This window comes from Lissotriton vulgaris, chromosome 2_1 (assembly GCF_964263255.1).
Source record: "Lissotriton vulgaris chromosome 2_1, aLisVul1.2, whole genome shotgun sequence".
NCBI classification, from domain to species: Eukaryota; Metazoa; Chordata; class Amphibia; order Caudata; family Salamandridae; genus Lissotriton; species Lissotriton vulgaris.
In genome coordinates, this window is record NC_141687.1 from 1,396,189,055 (window position 1) to 1,396,209,652 (window position 20,598).

At 45.4% G+C, this 20,598-nt stretch overlaps 1 protein-coding gene across 1 annotated transcript in view; it reads right to left on the reverse strand.

Annotated features, from left to right (window-relative positions):
* The window catches only part of EI24 (EI24 autophagy associated transmembrane protein), a 314,169-nt gene that overhangs the window by 199,020 nt on the left and 94,551 nt on the right, over positions 1 to 20,598 (reverse strand). Inside the window, exon 8 of the mRNA XM_086957152.1 lies at positions 7,360 to 7,471. Within this exon, the coding sequence (XP_086813278.1) occupies positions 7,360 to 7,471 (112 nt within the window). The remainder of the gene's footprint in view (positions 1 to 7,359; positions 7,472 to 20,598) is intronic.

Consider the following 20,598-nt stretch of genomic DNA (forward strand, 5'->3'; position numbering starts at 1 on the left):
AATAGAAATAAATTTGCACTTTTTGGCAAAGTTTATACATGTTATCTTTTCATGTTTTTCTACCCCGATTTAGAGCGTGGCCTCTCCGTCCTGAGCGAGCGCCAGGCGAGGTGAGGTCTTCTCCCCTTCATATATGGGTGAGTCAACCATACCAAATCTAGGTACACTGATTTCAATACATCAGATGCTTCTTACAATATTGATATCTGCTCTGTTTTGTGTGTATCTTTGTTTGTGTTTTCTTTTCCTTAGGAGAGTTTATGATACTATGATATGAGACTGCCTCTGAGTTAAAACATACCGGTAGGTCTACATAATCATTTTTCTATTTCAGTTTACTATCACTGTTGCAGTAGTGTACATCAAAGGTCCTGATGAAAGCCTGTTCTAGGCTGAAGCATGTCGACCTATAAATATCTATGATGGATAGTAATTCTTTACATACTATCTTCACTCTGTTTTTAACCATGCCGTTGTGATGGTCACATCCAATAAAGTACCTTTAGACATCACAACAGGTATTTTTAATATCACTATTTCTTCTTTTCACATTTTTGGAGCACTGCAACCTGTCCCTTCAGCCTACTAATTCCATCTACTGACTGTCCGTCTTACTGGAGGATCCGACACTAGCACTCCTCAATATTTGATGAGGTGTCTAGCGGATACCAGTTTCCATTTCAAAAAACCCAGATGACGAAGTTCCGCCAATGGGTGGACTGATGGGTATTTTCACTCTTCTTTCTCTCCTTTGGTTTTTTACCTCTACACACCACAATTGAGTGTTAAGTACAGGTTCTTTAGAGACCCTTGGCATCTTCCTTGTGTTATTATATAGAACCCAATGTGCCCCTCAGGTTTCTGGCTGCACTAGTACAGCCATGGTCAACCCAGCTAATAGCTCGCACCTTCAGCGACGTGGATGGAGCCTAAAGTAGGTGTCCAATTGTAAGTGAAATGGCAGAAAATGTCTCCCCATGTCCAGTTGTACAGATGTCAATTTCCCTCTTGTATTTAGCCATAAGGGACTCATAAAAGGAGTCCGGGGATATCTGAGCCCACCTAAGCCTTCTGCCCTGATCTGTTACCCTGAGAGATCCCCTAGGGACAACCCTAGGGGTATCCCAAACTTAGGCCCGGTAGTCGAGAGGCACACCGGGTTATGATGGCTACAGATGCTATCCTCAACCGAAAAATCTAGAAGAAGTTGAAAAAAAAAGGGCTAGAAACAAAGATAGTCTAGAAGCGTTCAGCACTCCCTTCCAGTGAAGTCAGTAGTAAATAATTCCTACTATGGGCCACCCTGGTCCTTGACGTGATTAAATCGAACTCGTCAGCTAGGGCACGAAGAGTATCTCCCTGTGAAGTGTGTTCAACGTACAGACCTGCTGTCATGGGGCATCCTATCCTGGATTTAGAGCCTGCATCTGGGTTCCCGCAAGATGGATGTTAAAATCTCCTCAAATCATGATGTGACCTATCAGGGAGCCCTTGGTGTACACATTCCTTAAAAAGGTGCCTATTCTGGTGATATTACAAGCAGATGGATGCCCAGGATTAGCATTATAAAAATGTAACAACAAATTTGCAGACCCATGGGAGAATGAAATGGCCTGCAAGCAAACGTTATCAGTGGGTAATTCCTTCAAGAAGCATGGTATGTCCAGGGAGATGTACATTAGCAGACCACCCTTAGGTCTACCTGCCCATGAAGCAACAGCTGGTACAAAGAAAGTCTCAAAGCCCTCGAGAAAGAAACTGTCAGTGGTATCCCACATCTCCTGAAGGCAAATTATGTTAAATCCTTTTATAAAAGCAACCCATCTAGGGTTATTTATCTTGTTTGCTAGCACAGCAATGTTCAAAGAGATACATTTACATGCTTTAACATAATCCGGCCCTAACGGGGGAGGCCCTTTGTTCACTCCATGTGAGGGTGCTGACTCTACTGGCTCATTGACCATGAGTCAATCACAAACATCCAGTGATTCCAGAGGCATAGAGGAGTTGAAGGTGGAAATATCTTGGGTTACCAACTGTCGATCCTGTTTGGGACATGCAGGGTGAACAGGGAATCTCCAGTTGCCCACCCTGTTGGGCCTAGGAGTGTCGGTGGAGAATCTGTAGAAATGTCCCAAAAGGAAGGCCATGGTCGAGGCTGACCCACCCAGGTTACACCGAGTGTAAAGTTCTCTCTACTAGGTGAGGTCTGTTGAAGTTAATAATTACGCAGTCTCCTATCAGGTTGTTAATTGACCTACCCACCCAGGAACCTCTTCACACCATGATGATATGTTTCTCCAACATTAGCCCAAAAGAAGTGTTACCATCCAACCAATGTAGGATCTTGTTCTTGAGTTGGTCAAGTTCCTCAACAGCACAGTTCCGGCACTCCGGAGTGCCGGAACATTACCAAGTACCACTACATATGGTGAAGATTCCAGGGGCAGCGGTATCATTGGGAGCCTCTGCCTTGAACTCTCCCCCACAGGACTCTGATACAGTGGACTCTGGGTGAGCACCCCCGACTTCTTGCTGTTATTCCTACTGGAGGTTTGACTAGGCCAGGGAAGGCTGTGGGGCACTGTGGTTTTAATACCCCTACTCCACCAATTGGAATCTCAATAGGCTGAATAGGAAGAACACTACTAATATGCTTGTGAGTAACTAAAGGCCTATGCCTACTTGATCCACCTATCCCCGCTCTCCAGATGAAGTAGGAACTGCGCCAGGACCAGTGAGGGCCCCCTTTTCGAGGATCCAACCCCACTGCTAGCCTCAACTGGAGGATCTTTGTGATCTCCTGCTCAAGTACGACTAAACGTAGCCTAATGGGGGTCAAACTTGCACTCAACTTTTGTCATTAATGTGCTCATCCAGCCATCCATTAGTGCTTCCATGTCCACCTTAGTTTGTGGAGGGGGTTTGCTCACACAATGTCCAGTCCCTCCTCCCCTTGGGCGTTTGAATTTTGCGCCCCTGTAGCGAGTCCTTTCCTTTTTACACCCAAGCTTTTCCCCACTTTTAGCACCCCTGGATTGGCCTTGTTGCCCAAGCCCATTGGAGTGATTGGGGCTGTGAGGACAGGGCTGTTTGTACAGGATATAGCTACCTCGGATCCGTAAGCTCCCTCTCCTTGGACTCCCCCGATCTCAATCCCCCGAATCGATGATCTAGCTTGAATGAATGAGGGCCAGGGTTCAAACTGGCTGGCGTGGGAGGGGTGCAAATTGCTACCCCCACTGCACCTGGTAGGCTGGGAACATGGCGAAGTATGGGTGAGCGAGAGAGCCACAGGGGCTCTGGCTCTGCTGCACAGGCTCCCAGTGAGGCAAAGGGTGATATTGAAGTCTCTCTGTCTGACCTTTAAAGCCCTCCATGGGTTAGGCCCTGCCTGCTTACAATGGAAGTTTTCATGGCATGTACCAACCCGCAATCTACGCTCCTCCTCGGCCAGGTTGATGACCATACCGAGGTTTAGGAGATACAGAGCAGGAGGTAGATCGTTCAGCGTGGCCGCGGTGAAACTCTTGAACTCACTTCCCATCGAACTCAGGCAGGTCTCCGGCCTTCTCGAATTTAGAAGGCACTCCCAAATCCCTAGCTTGTTATCAGCTGCCCCCCTATTTTTCGATACGAGTCTGTCAGCGCCAGGATGCCTTTCTGAGGTGACAGTGCGCTTTAGAAGTGAAATAAATAAAATAAATAAGAGCCGACGAGACACTAGCTAGATTTCCTTGCCAATGATCCCCGCTGCCCATATTAAAAAAGCAGCCATCGTTGTGTCTGGAGGACCAGGGGGGACTAACGAGGAGCCTTTGTGTTTCCCCATAGATTCCGGTACAGGGATGGATTTTACCTAACTGGCTCACCAAATAGTGGTACTAGAATGGGGTAAAAATCAGCAGCTGCTCAGGCAAACCTTGTGCTTCTCGTACTTCTAAGTGGGCAATAAACAAAAAACTCGTACCTCACAGATTTCTTTGCTGGAAGTAGTTGACAAAGTCTGCAGGGGCCCTCTCGTGGTGCCATCCTTATGATCCAGCCCTGATTATGAACACAATTACGACAGACTTCTCCCAGCGCTCTCCAAGCCAAGAGAGGGTGCCTAGCCTCCTCAGGGCTCTGACTGGCACGGACGGGCCCACCATTGGCCAGGGCACGGTCCGCGCCGTGGGAGCCGCCGCTATAATATATGCGACTCCGGTCGCGGCGATCCTTCCGGTGGTACTGGTGAGTCTGGGATATGGAGTCCTGCTCCCTTCTCCTCTCCCGCGCTTCTCTGATAGGCTGGCGCAGTAAGTGACTAATGCAGATTGCCTCAGAATAAGCTTCCTGCGCCGCAGGAGCCGCCACTGTAATTTATGCGACTCCGGTCACGACAATGCTTCCGGTGCTACCGGGTAGTCTGGGCTATGGAGTACTGCTCCCTCCTCTCCCGCTCTTCTCCGGTAGGCTGGCGCAGTAAATGGCAGTAAGTGACTAATGAAGAATGCCTCCGAATAAGCTTCCCTATAAGTCACCCCCCTAGCAGGCCGTTGTAATTCTGAAGGCAGGGTGCTTGGTTCTAAGTGATAGGGTGCCCCTGCAAGAGCTGGACAACCCAGCAGCCTACGGAGTCCATTCTCCCGGGTTGTCAGTGAAGCAGCTATATACTATGTAGAGGAGCACTGCGTAATTACGTGATGGCCATCTCGAAAACAGGTGCAACATATCCTATCATGTCTGGTATCAAACATGTTGCAATCATACCCCCACACCGTAAACAGTGCAGGAGGTATGTTTCCAAGCACTGGAAGAGCCCTCCGTTAGGCTCTCAGTGTTCCCGGTACCAGCCTTCTTGACCCGGACAGCACAAAATGGTTCCTGTCGACCAGAGACACGATTCTGTCCACCAGCTGCTGGCCAAGCTCAAGCAGGGGAAGGCAGAACAATAGGCATCCTGTCACAGGGAGGTGTGACCACCTCCCAGACAGGATTTAGTGTATAGGGATGGGGTGGGTGCGCTTGCCAGCACCACCCAGTCTGCATGAGGGGCACATTTGGTGTCCCAGTGCACAGTCCAGTTCAAAACTGTCCTGGGAGAGTTGGCTCCGCTCTGGTATGAAACTGGACAAAGGACATGGGCGTTAACCTCTCCCTGTCCAGACCCTCCCCCGGTATGTTCCACTGAATCGTCCCAACCCTTTCCTTAGGGTGCCCTAAGGCTTACCTGGGTGTAGGTCTCTAGATTCGTCGTGGGATTAGATTCAGATCAGACACCACTTCTACTTCTACCGTATGGGCATGCTGGACTTCTAGGGGCCAGACTTCTTCTCCCTTCTAGTCTGCTGCATCATCTGACCATCCTATAGGAACCTTACAAGGCCTGGGAAGCATCAAAGACACTTTAAGAAATCTCCCTTGGAGTGAAGGAGTCACTCCCCTGCATTTGCAGGCACCGCAACCAAGTCACCCGGTCTGCAGATCCTGAGCTCCTCCGGATTCCATGGGCTCTGCAAAACAGGTGGTGTTTTTCCACAGCTTCCGAGGCCTGCCCTGCCCTCTCACCAAGTTTGAGGCCAGTATCCCTCGTGAGGGCTGCAATAAGCAAACCCCTGTGCACCACGTCCAAACTGCAGCTGCAAAGGTTTGTTGGCTTCTTTCCAAGAAGATCTTCCGGCTCCAAGTAGGCCCAACCTCGAGCACCTCCAGTGACCAGAATCTTCAGCCACAGCATTGTGTGCATCGTGGCCTGCATCTTTCGGTGAGCTGTTAGAGGTCCTCTCGCAACTCCAGTGCCTCCGGTCTGTGGGTCCACTTGAGGGTCACACTTGTTTCTTTTGGGCGCCCCTGATAGCTCGGGCCTGCCCACACTCCTCTACCTTTGGTGAGTCCCCTGGACCATGCTGGTCCCAACGTTGCTCCTTCTTCGATTCCTGTGTTGCTTGCTTTTGCAAAGGCTTGTTGGTGCTCCCGCCGGACACCGACCCCTCAGCACTCGACATCCCTGGTGGGACTGCTCGTGCACAGCTACTGGTCCTCCTCTGCATCGCCTGTTCCATACAGCTGCAGAGTTAAGGCGCTCGTCATCCATCCTGCAACACCCGACATCAGAGGGTATTTGTCTTTCAAGTCTCCTGGCCACCCCTGAGTGACACAGACTCTGTCCCCTCTTCATGCAGGTACCTCTCATATAGAATCCATCCTTGGATTCCACTGGACACTTTCTCCTTCTTCAACAGCAGCAGTTTCCTGAAGCCCTCCATTGGGTTCGATGGCGGTTTTCAACACCATTTCACACAGCTTTCCTAGTATAGGTAACGTGGGTATTAGGGTATCCACTGGAAGGGTGGCTCTCTAACCTTCTGTCTTCAACAGGATTTATTCAGGGTCCACTGAGAAGGGTCCTTAATCTTTAAAAATCCAACCACGACTTACACGTAGAGTTGTACAGAGCAAGCAGTTGTGTTCCCCCATTTCCCCCAGTCTCAGTGAGGTGCCCATCTACACACCTTGGGTGGATCCTTGGGGACCAAGCACTTCTATGTCCTCTCGACACTGTCTTGACAAGAGGGTTCTTATATCACGTTCAGAGAATATGGTTGCCCCCCAACCCCCGAGCCACTGTGCATTTTGTACTATTCACTGTCTTTGTTTGCTCAACTATTATGTGCATTGTGCATATCTCCATGTTCTGGAATTTTATGTTTTCTCTGAGCCTAGTAACGTAGGAAGACTTCATAGTTGTTCTGTTTATTCTTAAATGGCTGCTGTTGAAATAAACAGAGAAAGAATAGTCTAATCGTTTCCCCGTGTCCTAAATAGAATTGGAACTTTCAGTTATGAAACCTAGGAAATTTTTCTTTACCCCACGGTTATGAATATTATGGAGTCCGTTTTTTTTTTCTTTCTTTTTTCTCCTTTTTCGAGAGATATCACTGTAAAGATTAACAAGAATAAATTCCAAGTTTGTAACTGCGATTAAAATAAAAAAATTAAAATATATGTTTGGGTTGTCTCAGCAGGTTGTGAAAGAAATTTCAAAACTAGGAATGGTTCAAGAGGGTTGACTCAAAGTTCCCCTCCGTGCAGTTTTTGTGTTATAGACATAAGCTCTGGCAGACTTCTTAAGCAGTCTGTAGCCAAACAGAAAAAAAGAATGCTAGAACAAAGGTTCCCTTCATCCCAACAGGAAAACTCCATGATCACTTGCAGAGATTCCTCACCTTATGTTAGCAATTTGTGTTTTACATTTTGAAATGAAGGCACACTGCAATAAATTGACTTCACTGTCAAATAATAAAATAAGCTCAACCAACTCCACCATAATAACGTTCCATACATCATTCATAAAGAGCCTGGATTTCTTGCGCTCACCTTTATTAAACCAACGGTACTCAAAGCAGTAGAGGGAGTAGAGCAAGGCCATGTGGATTAGACTGATCAGCTGTCCAATTACATCAATAGGGAACACGCTTACTATCATTCCCTAGGGAGAAAAGAGTTGAAACTGCTTGTCACTTCTATAACACATCGCAAATACAAAAAGATCATGATCAATCTACGTTACAAAATACAGCAAGTTTATGAACATACACTATATGTAATGCAGTCAGACATGTTATGTTATCTGGATTTGTAAAGCACAACTTATCACAGAGAATCCAGGCGCTGGAGCAGGTGTGAAGGTCTGAGTGTTAGCTAAAGAGCCAGGTCTTCAGCGCCTTGCAGGATTCCAGAAGTGAAGAGGAGGCCCTTATGTGTAGAGGGAGGTTGTTTCAAGTTTTAAGCGCGAGGTAGGAGAAGGCTCGGCCTCCTGTTCTGCTTTTGCAGATGTGAGGGGTGTGTGGAAGAGAGAGGCAGAGCGTAGGGGTCTGATGGAAGTGGAGGCAGTTGTTGAGGTAGACTGGTTCAATGTTGTGCAGTGCCTTGTATGCGTGTCTGAGGAGTTTTAATTGGCAGTGTTTGAGTATCAGCAGCCAGTGGAGATCTCGGAGGTGATGAGTTATGTGGGTGCGCCATGGGAGATCCAAGACGAGTCTAGCAGCAAAGTTCTGGATGGTCTGAAAAAGGTTGAAGAGGTGGTTGGGGAATCCAGCATAGAGTGCCTTGCCATAGTCAAGTCTGCTGGTGACTAAGGCTTCAGTGAAAGTAGATCTGGTGCTCTTGGAAATCCATAATAATATTTTTGGGAGAATGCATAGTATGTAGAAGCAGGAGGAGCGGACTACATTCACCTTTGTGGCTATGTGGAGTTTATCATCTAAGATGATTCCCAGGTTATTGTTGCGGTTAGAGGGTGATAGTGTTGGACCAAGCTCTGATAGCCACAAGGTAGATTTCCCATGGGGAGTTCTTGTTCCCGAAGATCAGCACTTCTGTCTTGTCCATGTTGCGTTCCAGGCAGTTGGTTCTCATCCATTCTGCTACCCGGAACATGCCTTTTGCTGAAGTTGGATTTGGTAGTGGGGGACTTGACTGAGATTGAGAGGATGTGCTGAGTGTCATCAGCATAAGAGATGATGGAGATGCTGTGAGGTTTGATCTCTGCGAGTGGTGTTATGTAAATGTTGAACAGGGTTAGACTGAGGGATGATCCTTGAGGAATTTAACTGATCAGGTCCTTGAGCTATGATATGTGAGGGGGGTCTTACTCGCCATGCTCTCCTTGTGCGGAAGGAGCATATCCATTCCAGGGCTGGAACTTGTATGCCTGTAGTGTGTAATATTTTGATGAGGCAAGAGTGTGACACGGTTTTGAATGCTTTTGAGAGCTCTAGCAGTATGAGGGAGGCGGTTTCTCCTTGGTCTCGAAGGGTGCGTATCTCATCTGGCGTGGCAATGAGTCTTGTCCCTGTACTGTGATTGCTGTAAAAATCGGATTGGGAGTGGTAGGGAAGACTGTGGAGTTACAAGTAGCTGGTGAGTTGCTGGTTAATTGCTTTTATCGATCACCATTGCTGGGTATCATAGCAGGGAGATGGGTCGGAAATTGATAAGGTAATTGGGGTCAGCTGACTTTTTTTTCTTAAGGTGATTGCAGCATGATTCCATTCGTCAGGGAATGCTGCGAACTTGATGGGGGAGTTGATGATGTGAGTGAGGAATTTGCGGATCACAGGTCCACCTAGGTTGAAGATATGGTATGGACATGGGTCTGTTGTGGCCCAGAGTGGACAATCTTCATGATGGAGATAGTGTCTCCCTCAGTGAGGGTTTTTATTTGGTTTGGTGTCTGATTGGTAGGTGTGCAGGTAGCTGATAATGCCCTAAGGGTTCAATTGGTTTTTGAAGTTATTGTAGACCTTTTCAATTCAGATATTGAAGTAGTTTGAAAGGTTGTCGTACAGTTCCTGGGAGGGGATGATGTAGTTGGTTGAGGCCTCTGGGGTGGTGAATTCCTTAGTGATGCCAAATATCTCTTTGCTGCTGTTGAATCTGGTTTCGATCCGATTTGTGAGGAGCTTCTCTTGTTAACTCTTAGGAGGTGGTTGGAGTGGTTGGAGTAAAATCTGTAGGTTAGTATGGTGTAATGGGAGGTTCTCCACTTCCTTTCCTGCCCTTCAGGGTGGGGCTGTTGTTCCCTTCAATGTTAAAGTGCATGTGCTACATGAAAGGGGTATCCAGGTCTGTGGTGGTTGCTCATTTGTGGGTTTGTAGATGATGGAGAAAATGAGAAAAAGGGTACAAAGTCAGAGAGCCGGGTAGAGTGGAGGGAGAGGTTGGCCCTTGAGGGCCCGAAAGGGCTTTAGACTGGTCAGAGGACCAGCACCAGGTAAGAGGAGAGCTGGGGCATAGGTATTTGCTTAATGGGGTTGCGTAGCACTTCGCCATTAGGTAGGTCCTGAGAGGAGGAGGAGGAGCGCAAGGAGTAGGGGCAAGGCTGAGGGAGGGCAGGAAGAGGACTCAGAGAACAGGTAAGTAGCGGGGAGGCAGGAGGAGGAAAAGCCTAGTTGAGGGTTGGGGGAAGATGGTAGGCCCAACAGAAAGATGCACAAAAAAGTGTGGTGACAGAAAGAGACACAAAGCAATGAAAATGAGAGAGAAAGAGGCACAGAAGTGTGAGAAAAAGAAAAGCAGGCAAAGAGCAGCAGTGAGAGATAGGCTGGGTTTCAAGGTTCTGAAAGGGCCTTAGACTGGTCAGAGGACCAGTCCCATGTAAGTGGGAGCTAGGGACATCTTTTTTGGTATGTTATGTCCGCTAATGTATGTTAATCTGATTTTAAATTTGAGATAAACTGTCAAAAAACACAAAATTCAACATGATAGAGAGATGACTGGTGGACAGCAGCTGGCTTAGTAACCATTCGCAGACTAGTGAGTGACCATGTCCATTTCATTTGCTTTGTTAAATTGGGCGTCTGCCAACAAGATGTGGTGGAGCAAGGAGGAGACACCTTTAATCCAGTAGAGCAGGGGCCCACAATCTTTTGCAGATTATAAGCAACATTTGTTTATCATTCAAAATGGTTAAGAACTTTGAATGTCAATAGAACATAATAAGCATATAGGAATTGCTTTTTAAGATAATTGCTCTGCCTAACATCCTACATATTACCAAAAACTACCCATTCCTTGTCCCTTCGAAGTATTTCCCTTCTTTGTGTGCTTCTCCGGTTCATTTTCTATGGGCAAGTGTGGCTCTGCGAGCCTCATTCACCAAATGCACACAGGCCACCTTAGTGGAGATTTCCAACTGTATTCCTGGGCATTCCAGATGATACCACTAACTGACTGCCTTCTTTGAGATTGGGGGGACATGGGTGTATGACTGGAGTTACGTATTCTCGAACCATTTGATCCGTACTCATTGCTATATGGTGCCCTGATCCTCCATGGACTCCCCCAAGATACGAGAATCCCAATCAGATCCTGGAAAGCAGTTGAACATATTTTTTGGCAGGGTAGAGTGACTGCAGCGACCCCCCCCCCCGTGGCATGGAACTTTACTAAAACAGGTGGGTTGGTTTCAGGGCTTTCATGTTTGGGATATTATCAGCATCTCTAAGAGTGGCGATGTCTGGGTGACTAATCACATTCAAATATTTGACAATTTAGTGACCGATTTCACCCTTTGTAATAGCCAGTTTTATGGGTACCTTCAGCTCAGGCATTTTCTGGAGTGTCATGAGTCAGATTTAGAGCTGGTACCAGAACTCCAGTCTTTGGAGGCGGAATTAACAATGGAGCAAGTGGGAAACAACAGGGCATTAGTTCTTGAGGCTGACTTACCTGCACTTGGTAAGATCACTGGTATTTAAGCCCCCTTGATTATAGGCTGCATGTGACAAGTAACATGCACAGAGTAAAAGTAGGTACTATTAGGGACTTGTAGGAGCGAATGAGGGAAACCTATTACCTGGTAGCCAATGGCTTAAGGGATCTTTCAAATGTAGAGAATAATATGGATAAGGAGACAGAGAGGAATACGATTTGCACAATCCTTAACAAGCGGACGACTAAGCTAAAAGACATCTTTTTCATTTCGTCCAAAATATCCCATGGGAAGTGGCAGCTACAGTCTTGGTAGAATGGAGCGTGGAAGAAAGTCTGCCCTATTGTTTGCAATACGTAACAAGACATGGTGAGAATCAAAGCCCAAAGGGCACTGTATCAGCAGACCATTAAAGTAGCTAAAAGGAAATGGGAAGAGCAGCGGTCGGAGGATATGCTGGTTGCCACCAGGAAAGGGGACCTCAGCACCTTCTGGAATTTGGTCTTGACTGGATGTAGGGGGTGTTTTCCCAGCGATACCCAATTTGTTGGCAGCAGACTGGATTACACATTTTGCCTTCCTCCACTCTTTGAAAGTAATCCTTCCCAGCAAAAGATAACCAATATCCCTAGAGGATGTAAAAGTGGGCAATTGCTAGGATAGCACCAAATAAAGCCCCCGGGCTAGATAAAATACATGGGGACCTGTATAGGAGCGAATAGATGTTTGAGGTCCTTATCTTTTACTAATATTTAACAAAATCCTGGGTGAAGCACCAATCCCTCCTACTTGGGGAGTGGGCGAGATAATACCCATTCATAAAAATTGTTCTCCAGCCGATCCCCATAATTACAGGCCCATCCCCCTAATTGACTGCTCCCAAAAAGTTTTTTTGTATTATACTCCTTGCTCGGTTGCAACTATGGATGGGAGAAAAAGAAATTCTATCACACCTCCAAGCAGGATTCAGAGAGGGTATTAGTACAGATGACCAGGTCTTTCGGTTCAATTAATTTTCTGGAAGATGGTGGTCCTAAACAAAGGTAGCCTATACATTTTATTAGTCACTGTATGTTTGGCGTTTGACTTAGTACCCTGTACGAATCAATTGCAGGTTTTGGCTGATTTGGGGGTTTCTGCTGACCTACTGACTTTATTATTCAGATTACACAGCAATAATTTTGTTCAAGTCTGCTTTGGATCCTTGGGTAAACTGACGTACCCCTTTCCCGTGGATCAGGGGTATGGCAGGACTGCGTCCTTGCCCCAAGCCTCTTTTACCTTTATGTAAACAATTTGATTTCCTTCCTGAATAGCTGTGAAGGCGACGTGCCAAGGTTGGCTAGTATTAAGATTCCAGGATTGATGTTCGCAGATAAAACCCTCCTCATATCAAAAAAACCAATGGGGTTACAAAAACTTCTCTGTAGTTTTGAGAGATTCTATGTCCAGAGGGGTCCTGAGATACACATAGCTAAAACACAATTCATGATTTCAAATCCTGGCCATTCTACTCAAGCAAATCCCAAGCTATGTGGTGTTCCCTTAGACCGGTTATTATTTTTGACTACCTGGGTGACCCTCACCGAGACTGGAGATGTCATATTGAAAAGAGAAGGCCTAAATTAAACCAACAAAGTGGGGTGTTGATAAGAGCGCAAAGCAACTCATATTGCCGTCCAATCTCTCCAGCAATTCAAATCTATAAAATGCAGGCACTAGGAGAGGTCTTGTATGGGGCAGAGCTCTGGGGTCAATAGGTTATTTTTACTCTCCGAGTTAGTGAGAAACCTCTTCTACGTCAGCTACTGGGAATACCAAATAGTACACCACTACCTCCACTCAGACTTGACCTGGGAGTGAGGCCTAGGGATCAGGCCCTTACTTTTTTGGAGACGGATCTGGGCCTCACCAGAACTGTATTCCTATTGATCTGGCCTTAAAGAAGTGTTTGGGATCCCAGGGTCGGGAAGAATACCTTGGATAAAATATATCAAAGATACCTTGAACAAGGTAAGGTCTGTGGATCTGTGGACAGAACCGGATGTCGACAGTTAGTAAATCAATTTAAAGAGGAGGTACCGGCAATACCAAATGGATCAACTGCTGGCATTCAACTCATATGTCACCCTGACTGACTCTTTCCTCATGATCAAGGTAGACAACAGCTTGGAAATTTCTAGATGAAATAGAGCCACCTTTGGCTAGAAAACTGTACATGCAGTTTTAAAACAGCAATAGCCTCTTTCTTTTACTGGCAAAAGGGCAAGTAAACAGAACCTTACAGGATATTCCTGCCCTGGCTGTTGGGCATATAGGGAGTCGGAAGTGCATGTTCTGTTTATCAGCCCAGCTATTGTTCTAAGCACAAAAAAGTGGATTAGTCCAGTTTGTCTGCTGTTTGATGTGAGGGATTATCAAATCGCTTTTTGAATTTTAAAAACTGATTTTAGGTAAAATCTTGTTTTTCTCTGTATTCCACTTTTTATTCGCAATATGGAAGATTAGGCAAAAGATGAGCCTCTAAATGTTTGTTTCTTTTACCTAATGTATTTATTATATATAACCAGTTTTATCCTGACAAAATGTATTTGCTTTTTAAATATTTTACGAGGTTTAATTCATGACAAGTAATTTTATATGTTCCAGTTTTAAGGCATACAGTGAAAATAAAGTTAATAAAGTAGAGTATTTTAGATAGATTATTGTCAGCCCCATTGACCCATTTCCAGAGCCTCAAGGAGAGGTGGGTGGTTGACCGTGGTGCACTAGATGACGATAAACCGATTGAGGCAAACATCCCCCAGATTCCTGCAATCTCCATTGGCCTTAGACTCAAACAATTTAAATACCTGCACCATGTCTACTTTCACCATTCCAGATTGGGTTGGCCGGTCCTCTTTGACCAGGTTTGTGGTGGTGGTGGCGTGGCACATTGGGTTCCTTCCTGCCATCAGGGCTTGTCCAATTATTGCAAAATACTGATCAAGAGTACACACACATTTAGAGGGTGTCAAAGGTCATACATTTTCCTCTGGCCCCAATCTGCATAGTTAAGAATCATGGATGACTGGAAGGGAAGCCAAAGTGTAAATCTGGTTGGGCTGGGCTACTTCATTGCAAGTAATTGGAGAAGTGCAGAGCCTTCTTCTGTGAGTGAGTGTTAGGTTGGGAATGGACAGATGTGCACGGGCAGAAGAGGTACATAAAGCTAGATGCTGCTAAATTCCAGAAGATCTAATCCAGATGGAAATAACAGTTGGTTACTATCTGAATGGGCCATTATAAAAAATGGGGTAACCCAAAACGGTTCTTTGTTGGACCTGGGTAGTCAATATTGGCATAGAAACAATGGCCCAACCCGAAATCGATTATTAGCTCAATGAATCAGTACTCACAGTTGATCATTTTTGTGACTGAATAGGTGTTTCAAGTTAATCACCTCTTGTAGATTTTATCAAACAACTTAGAAATGCATCCACCTTGGAAAATTGATTTATTCAAAAAATTGAGGAGTTTTAATGAATTACTCCAACACAGCGAGGAAATTTCATATATACATTAGTAAAAATTTTTAAACAACGAACGGTAACAAAGAGAGCAGCGTGCTTCTATAAAGGTGCCGGAAAAATAGAGAGAAAAAGTGATTTTGATAGAAAGGGTGTAAGCCTCAACAGAATAGTGACATAGGGTTATTTATAAAATTGAAAAAAACACAGTGCTGTACAAAGGACAGCAGAAATATGTACAAAGGCCACTAATTGCTTATTTCTCTTTTAACATTTATACATTCTTTTACTGGCATGTATAATGTTTGAAAACGGTAGTGGTCCTATTTTTGGGGAGTTTCGCGTCGACGTTTCGACCCGTCTGGTGGTACTAGGGTAGCTGGGGACCTCGACCTGCGGGTCTTCCTCAGGACGTATGTGGCACAAAAGAACTCCGTACCGTGGTTAATAAAGCTGTGGGCCCAAAATTTCTTTGTTGGGATGATCAAAAAAACCTCCTACACCTGGATGGTTATGGACGACTGAAGGGTCGCAGTCTCGCTCCTTCAGTACCAATTAGTGGTCGTGGGCCTTCCACCAAGGTTATTCAGTTGTAGATGTCAACAGTAACATATACGATTTAATCCGTTACTTTTTGGTGTCCGTGTGCTGGCATCTTAGTGAGTATAGGTGGAATTCAATAAAAGCGCCAGAGTTCCTTACGGGGTGGCGGCTTCCACTTAAGGGTTGTTTACAAAAGACGATCTCAACCGGCAATGAATGACGCGGGAGTGTGGCTTTCCTGGCGGCGACAGCTCAGGTCAGGGGGCCTCGTAGCGCGGTACCCCGTAAGGAACTCTGGCGCTTTTATTGAATTCCACCTAACCATAACCATCCAGGTGTAGGAGGTTTTTTTGATCATCCCAACAAAGAAATTTTGGGCCCACAGCTTTATTAACCACGGTACGGAGTTCTTTTGTGCCACATACGTCCTGAGGAAGACCCGCAGGTCGAGGTCCCCAGCTACCCTAGTACCACCAGACGGGTCGAAACGTCGACGCGAAACTCCCCAAAAATAGGACCACTACCGTTTTCAAACATTATACATGCCAGTAAAAGAATGTATAAATGTTAAAAGAGAAATAAGCAATTAGTGGCCTTTGTACATATTTCTGCTGTCCTTTGTACAGCACTGTGTTTTTTTCAATTTTATAAATAACCCTATGTCACTATTCTGTTGAGGCTTACACCCTTTCTATCAAAATCACTTTTTCTCTCTATTTTTCCGGCACCTTTATAGAAGCACGCTGCTCTCTTTGTTACCGTTCGTTGTTTAAAAATTTTTACTAATGTATATATGAAATTTCCTCGCTGTGTTGGAGTAATTCATTAAAACTCCTCAATTTTTTGAATAAATCAATTTTCCAAGGTGGATGCATTTCTAAGTTGTTTGATAAAATCTACAAGAGGTGATTAACTTGAAACACCTATTCAGTCACAAAAATGATCAACTGTGAGTACTGATTCATTGAGCTAATAATCGATTTCGGGTTGGGCCATTGTTTCTATGCCACTATCTGAATGGGGGCATTGGTTAACTAAATTATGTATTATAACTGTAGGCAATATGTAGTGAGTGATTACATTGCTCCTCTTGTTATTGGCGATGTGTTTGAGCAAATATGGTTTTAACACTATACATTGCTCTTGGACACACGCTCTGCATTGGTTGTTTGATAAAAGCAAAAAAAAGATTATTATAAAAAACATATAGGGTTTGTAAATAACCAACTTAAAAGGCTTGGCAGAACAGGGAGTGATCAGGGATGTTCATTCATGTTTGAAAATGAACTGTTAAACTGCATATTAAAATGCATATTGCTCAAAATGACAATCCTCCCAAAGATTCTGTACCTATTCCAGACTCTCCCCTTGCAGCCGCCCCCAGGTATAATCTCCAAGCTACAGTTTAAACTCTCACAATTCATATGGCAGGGGCCAATAGCACGCTTGAAGAAATCCATCAACTTCCTTCCCCCTAGCGAAGAAGGCCTGGGAATCCCGGATCTTCAACTTTACTACTTGGCAGCGCAGATGCGCTACCTGGTGGAATAGAGCCGTGCCGAATCAGAGAAACACTGGCTCTTCAAAGAAAGAGCAGTCACCGGCACTTCTCTGTCACCTATCTACCATTACACATTACACAGGCAACTATGGTGGAGTGGGACCGGACTAGCACTCAATATGGTTTGACTACATTTCCCTCCCCTGACCCCGCTGTTGGATAATCCATGATTCTCCCCAGGGAATGGGGAATGCAAAGTATGCTAAGTGGAGGCTTTCGGAGTCTTTCCCCATTGGCCTCCTCTTTGATCTGGAAGGGATTCTCCTGTTTCATCAAATTTGCACGGTCTGTGGCATCCCCAATTCAGCCCTGCTCCAATACCTACAGCTCAGACACTGGGTGCTACACCCACAAAATACGTTTAACACACAGACGCCTCTCCCACTACAAACAATGGCTTTTTACGAAGACCTCAGACAAGAAGCTGATCTCCAAACGGTACGCACAATTGATCTCAATGAATAAACACATCTACAATGGGGTTCGGACCAGGTGGAAAAGATCTGGGTAGGCAGTTGAGTAGCAAAGAATGGTAAGGAATATACCACAGGTCCAGGCACATTGCCACCAACGTTGCGCCCACTGAGACAAACTTGTAACATATTGGTATTACACAACGGTTCGGAAACACAAGGTAATCCCTTCGCAGAGCACGGACTGTTGGCGGGGATACGGACATCCCGGGAGCCTACTTCACATATTATGGCAGTGCCCGCCGCTGCAGCAGTACTGGTCTCAGGTTCTTGATGAAACAGACTCACATCTTAATACCCAGTTTCCGTGACTCCCTGCATAAATCATACTTGGCCTTACAAACCCATTGACATACCCTCTGAAAGTTAAAAGGAGATGACAAAGAGGACTGGCTCTGGGTGCAGCTGTGCAAAACATTATGATACATTAGGGCACTCAACAAATTCCTACCCACATTGGCTGGCTCCACAGACTTTGGCATATTCTAGGTATAGAGAAGATGAAGCTTTCAGTGGTGGGGAAGGGGTCGACGTTCAGAGAGATGTGGCGCCCCTTCAAATCCCTATTGACAAGAGTTTTGCGAGCTTGTGTCCCAGATATTTACTAATTCTTCCCCTTCCAGAGGCAGCCTCACAATAACCCACCTAATGCCCTGCATGGGGATACTGTAACCTATAAGATCTAGCCCGGAAGTGTGTGAGGGAAGGGAGGTTAAGGGACTGTTTACTAGGTTGATGCTTGCATACAGGTCTTCATCTACTGGGGCTCTGCGAAGCCCAGTAAGCACAAGGTCCACTGTTGGTTTCCCTTTTATTTGTTTAAACGTCAATAAAAAGATTTGAACTATAAAATGCATATTGCAAATGTAACATTGACCTACACTGATGGGATGCTCGTCAATAGTTTTTTGGAACATTCAGAAGCAGGCGGTGAATTTTACCAAATAAGGGAAGCAACATTTGCTAAAAAAAATTTCAACTCCTAATCTTGTGTAAATCCAGTTTATTGGGTCAGACCTTTAGGAATAGCAATGGGGAACACAATTTGGCGAGGCGCAAATGTGCAGTTTTATCAGACCTATCCATGCTTCCTAATATGTAAAGAAGAGCTAAAGAATTTTGCGATTCACTAATGCATTAAACAACTATGCTGAACTCTTTTGCCTTTTCCTGTCTGAATGTACCTTCCTTCTACTAGCCACACTGTCTGCCTATTATCCCTGCACACTGATACAGAATTCCCCACCCTCACTCCCCACTCATGTTGTTATTTTTTCCAGGAACGAAGGAGCCTTGCTTTGGACGTGGCTAGGTTGAGCCGCTGCAGGGTAGAATCGAGGAGATGTATCGCCTAGGAGGAGGAGGCGTGGGATACCATGAGGGATACTTTGTTGCAAACCTTGATTATTAACTATCCTGGCTGGAAGACTATATTGTTCTGTGCCTTAGCCCTGGCTCTGTATAAAGCCTAGTGATTGTTTATGTTTGGTCTGAGGACAATTGTGCGTAATATTTGAACTCGAGAAGGGAAAATAAAAAGCTTGGAGTAGCAAGTTATGAGATTTCCCACTCTGCGTTTTTTCTCGGTTCGCTCGCATTAATTGTCTTGGGAGTAATTGCACTTAACAATTCATGAGCTGCACATATTGGAGCATTGGCAGTATCCAAAAGGATTGGATGTTACAGGGCTTCAAATTCCTAGCTGGGGAGGCTGGGGTAAAAGACTGGAGATGAACGAGCAGAAGGGTTTGGATCTAGGGAGTAACGACCCCGGGGCTCTTTCTGCTGTGCAGGATACAGCTGAAGTAATGCAATTTACGCCATCTATCATTTCTAATACAGCTCCCACTCCATCCTCCTTTTTGATTTGGCAGGGAGAGGACTTGGGGCTCCAGGAGGACTTGTGCTTCCCAACATAGCAGCCAATATCCTCAAACACAGACGTGAAAACAAGAAAGATGAAGGCACATAAAGGCAGCCCCTGTACAGCTCAGGTTGGTGCAAGACCTAGCACCAGTGGAAGTGGAAAAACGTGATCATCTGGTGCTAGTGGGTCTAGAGCTAGTAAATGAAATTTGGACAGAGAGCAGATTAAAAGAGACCGTGATTCACAGCTCACCCCAAGAACAAGCTGAAACGATTAACAAGCCTTTGTCTGAAAAAACCCAAGCCGGGGGCATCAACATGTAACTAGGCTCAAAAGGGCATCCATAACCTTGGTGACTGAATTTGACACCAAGGTCGTGGATGCCCTTTTGAGCCTATTTACAAGTTGTTTCACGTTCTCCAGCCCCACGTTGGAGCCGGACGGCCCAACTTTTCATGAATCACTCGCCCCTCCTGATCCCCTTTGTCCTGATAAAGACCCTGTCCTACGGTCTTACGTATACCTACCTTTTCGCTTTGGGGTCGAAACGTCGGCAGATACAACCCCACACCAGCTGGCGCAACCAACATTTAAACTATTAACTACAGCGCCGATAGCATGGTGTCCTGTAAATTTGCAGAGCATTAGCTGCTCTACTTCTGTATACTGGCTCAGTGTTCTGAAGCCAGAATGATGATGTTTTCATGAGTCTTTCATGCTCTGATGTCACTTCTTGCACTATGACCGATTCTGCACAGCCCTCCTTTCTCACAAAACACCCCATCCCACCCTCCTATTCCCGGGGCACTTATGCAATTATGTTGCCAAAAAAATTATATATGCAGTTTAATAAAACGTTGTGATTAAATAGCACTGTGTTAATTTGTTTTCCTCTTACTCTTTATTTTCATTGTATGTAGTAATTGTTCTTGTGTGATTTTGATACCACGTACTGGGACCCCTCTTTCTATATACCATGAATATGAGAAGGACTTTATGGTCAGACAATGATGATATTTAGCATATTATTGTAAATCTAAACCGGTTACATGATAACAAATATGCTCCCTTACAGTCTGAAAACTCCAGCCTCTAAGAAGGACCCGCAAAGGAGAGGGGATTTTCTTCAGGAAGCCTGGAAGTTTAAAGAATGATAAAGCAATTAAGGCATCTAGCGCTTCTAAGACTGACCATGAGTTGATACACCAAGGGCCCATGAGTGGTCTGTAGTGAAGGAACAGGCTGTTGCAGAAGTGAGCAACCCAGACACAGGGCTACTGAGTTGGAGGATAAGACTGCACAGGAGTGGAAATAAGTTGATGGCAGCAATGAGGAAACTGGTCAAGCAATGCTCATTTGAGCATCTGCCAATACGCAGTAAATCCACTCTGGAGACTAATTAGGGTCAGCAGGGTGCAGCTACAGAAGTGTGTGATAAAAGGGCAAAA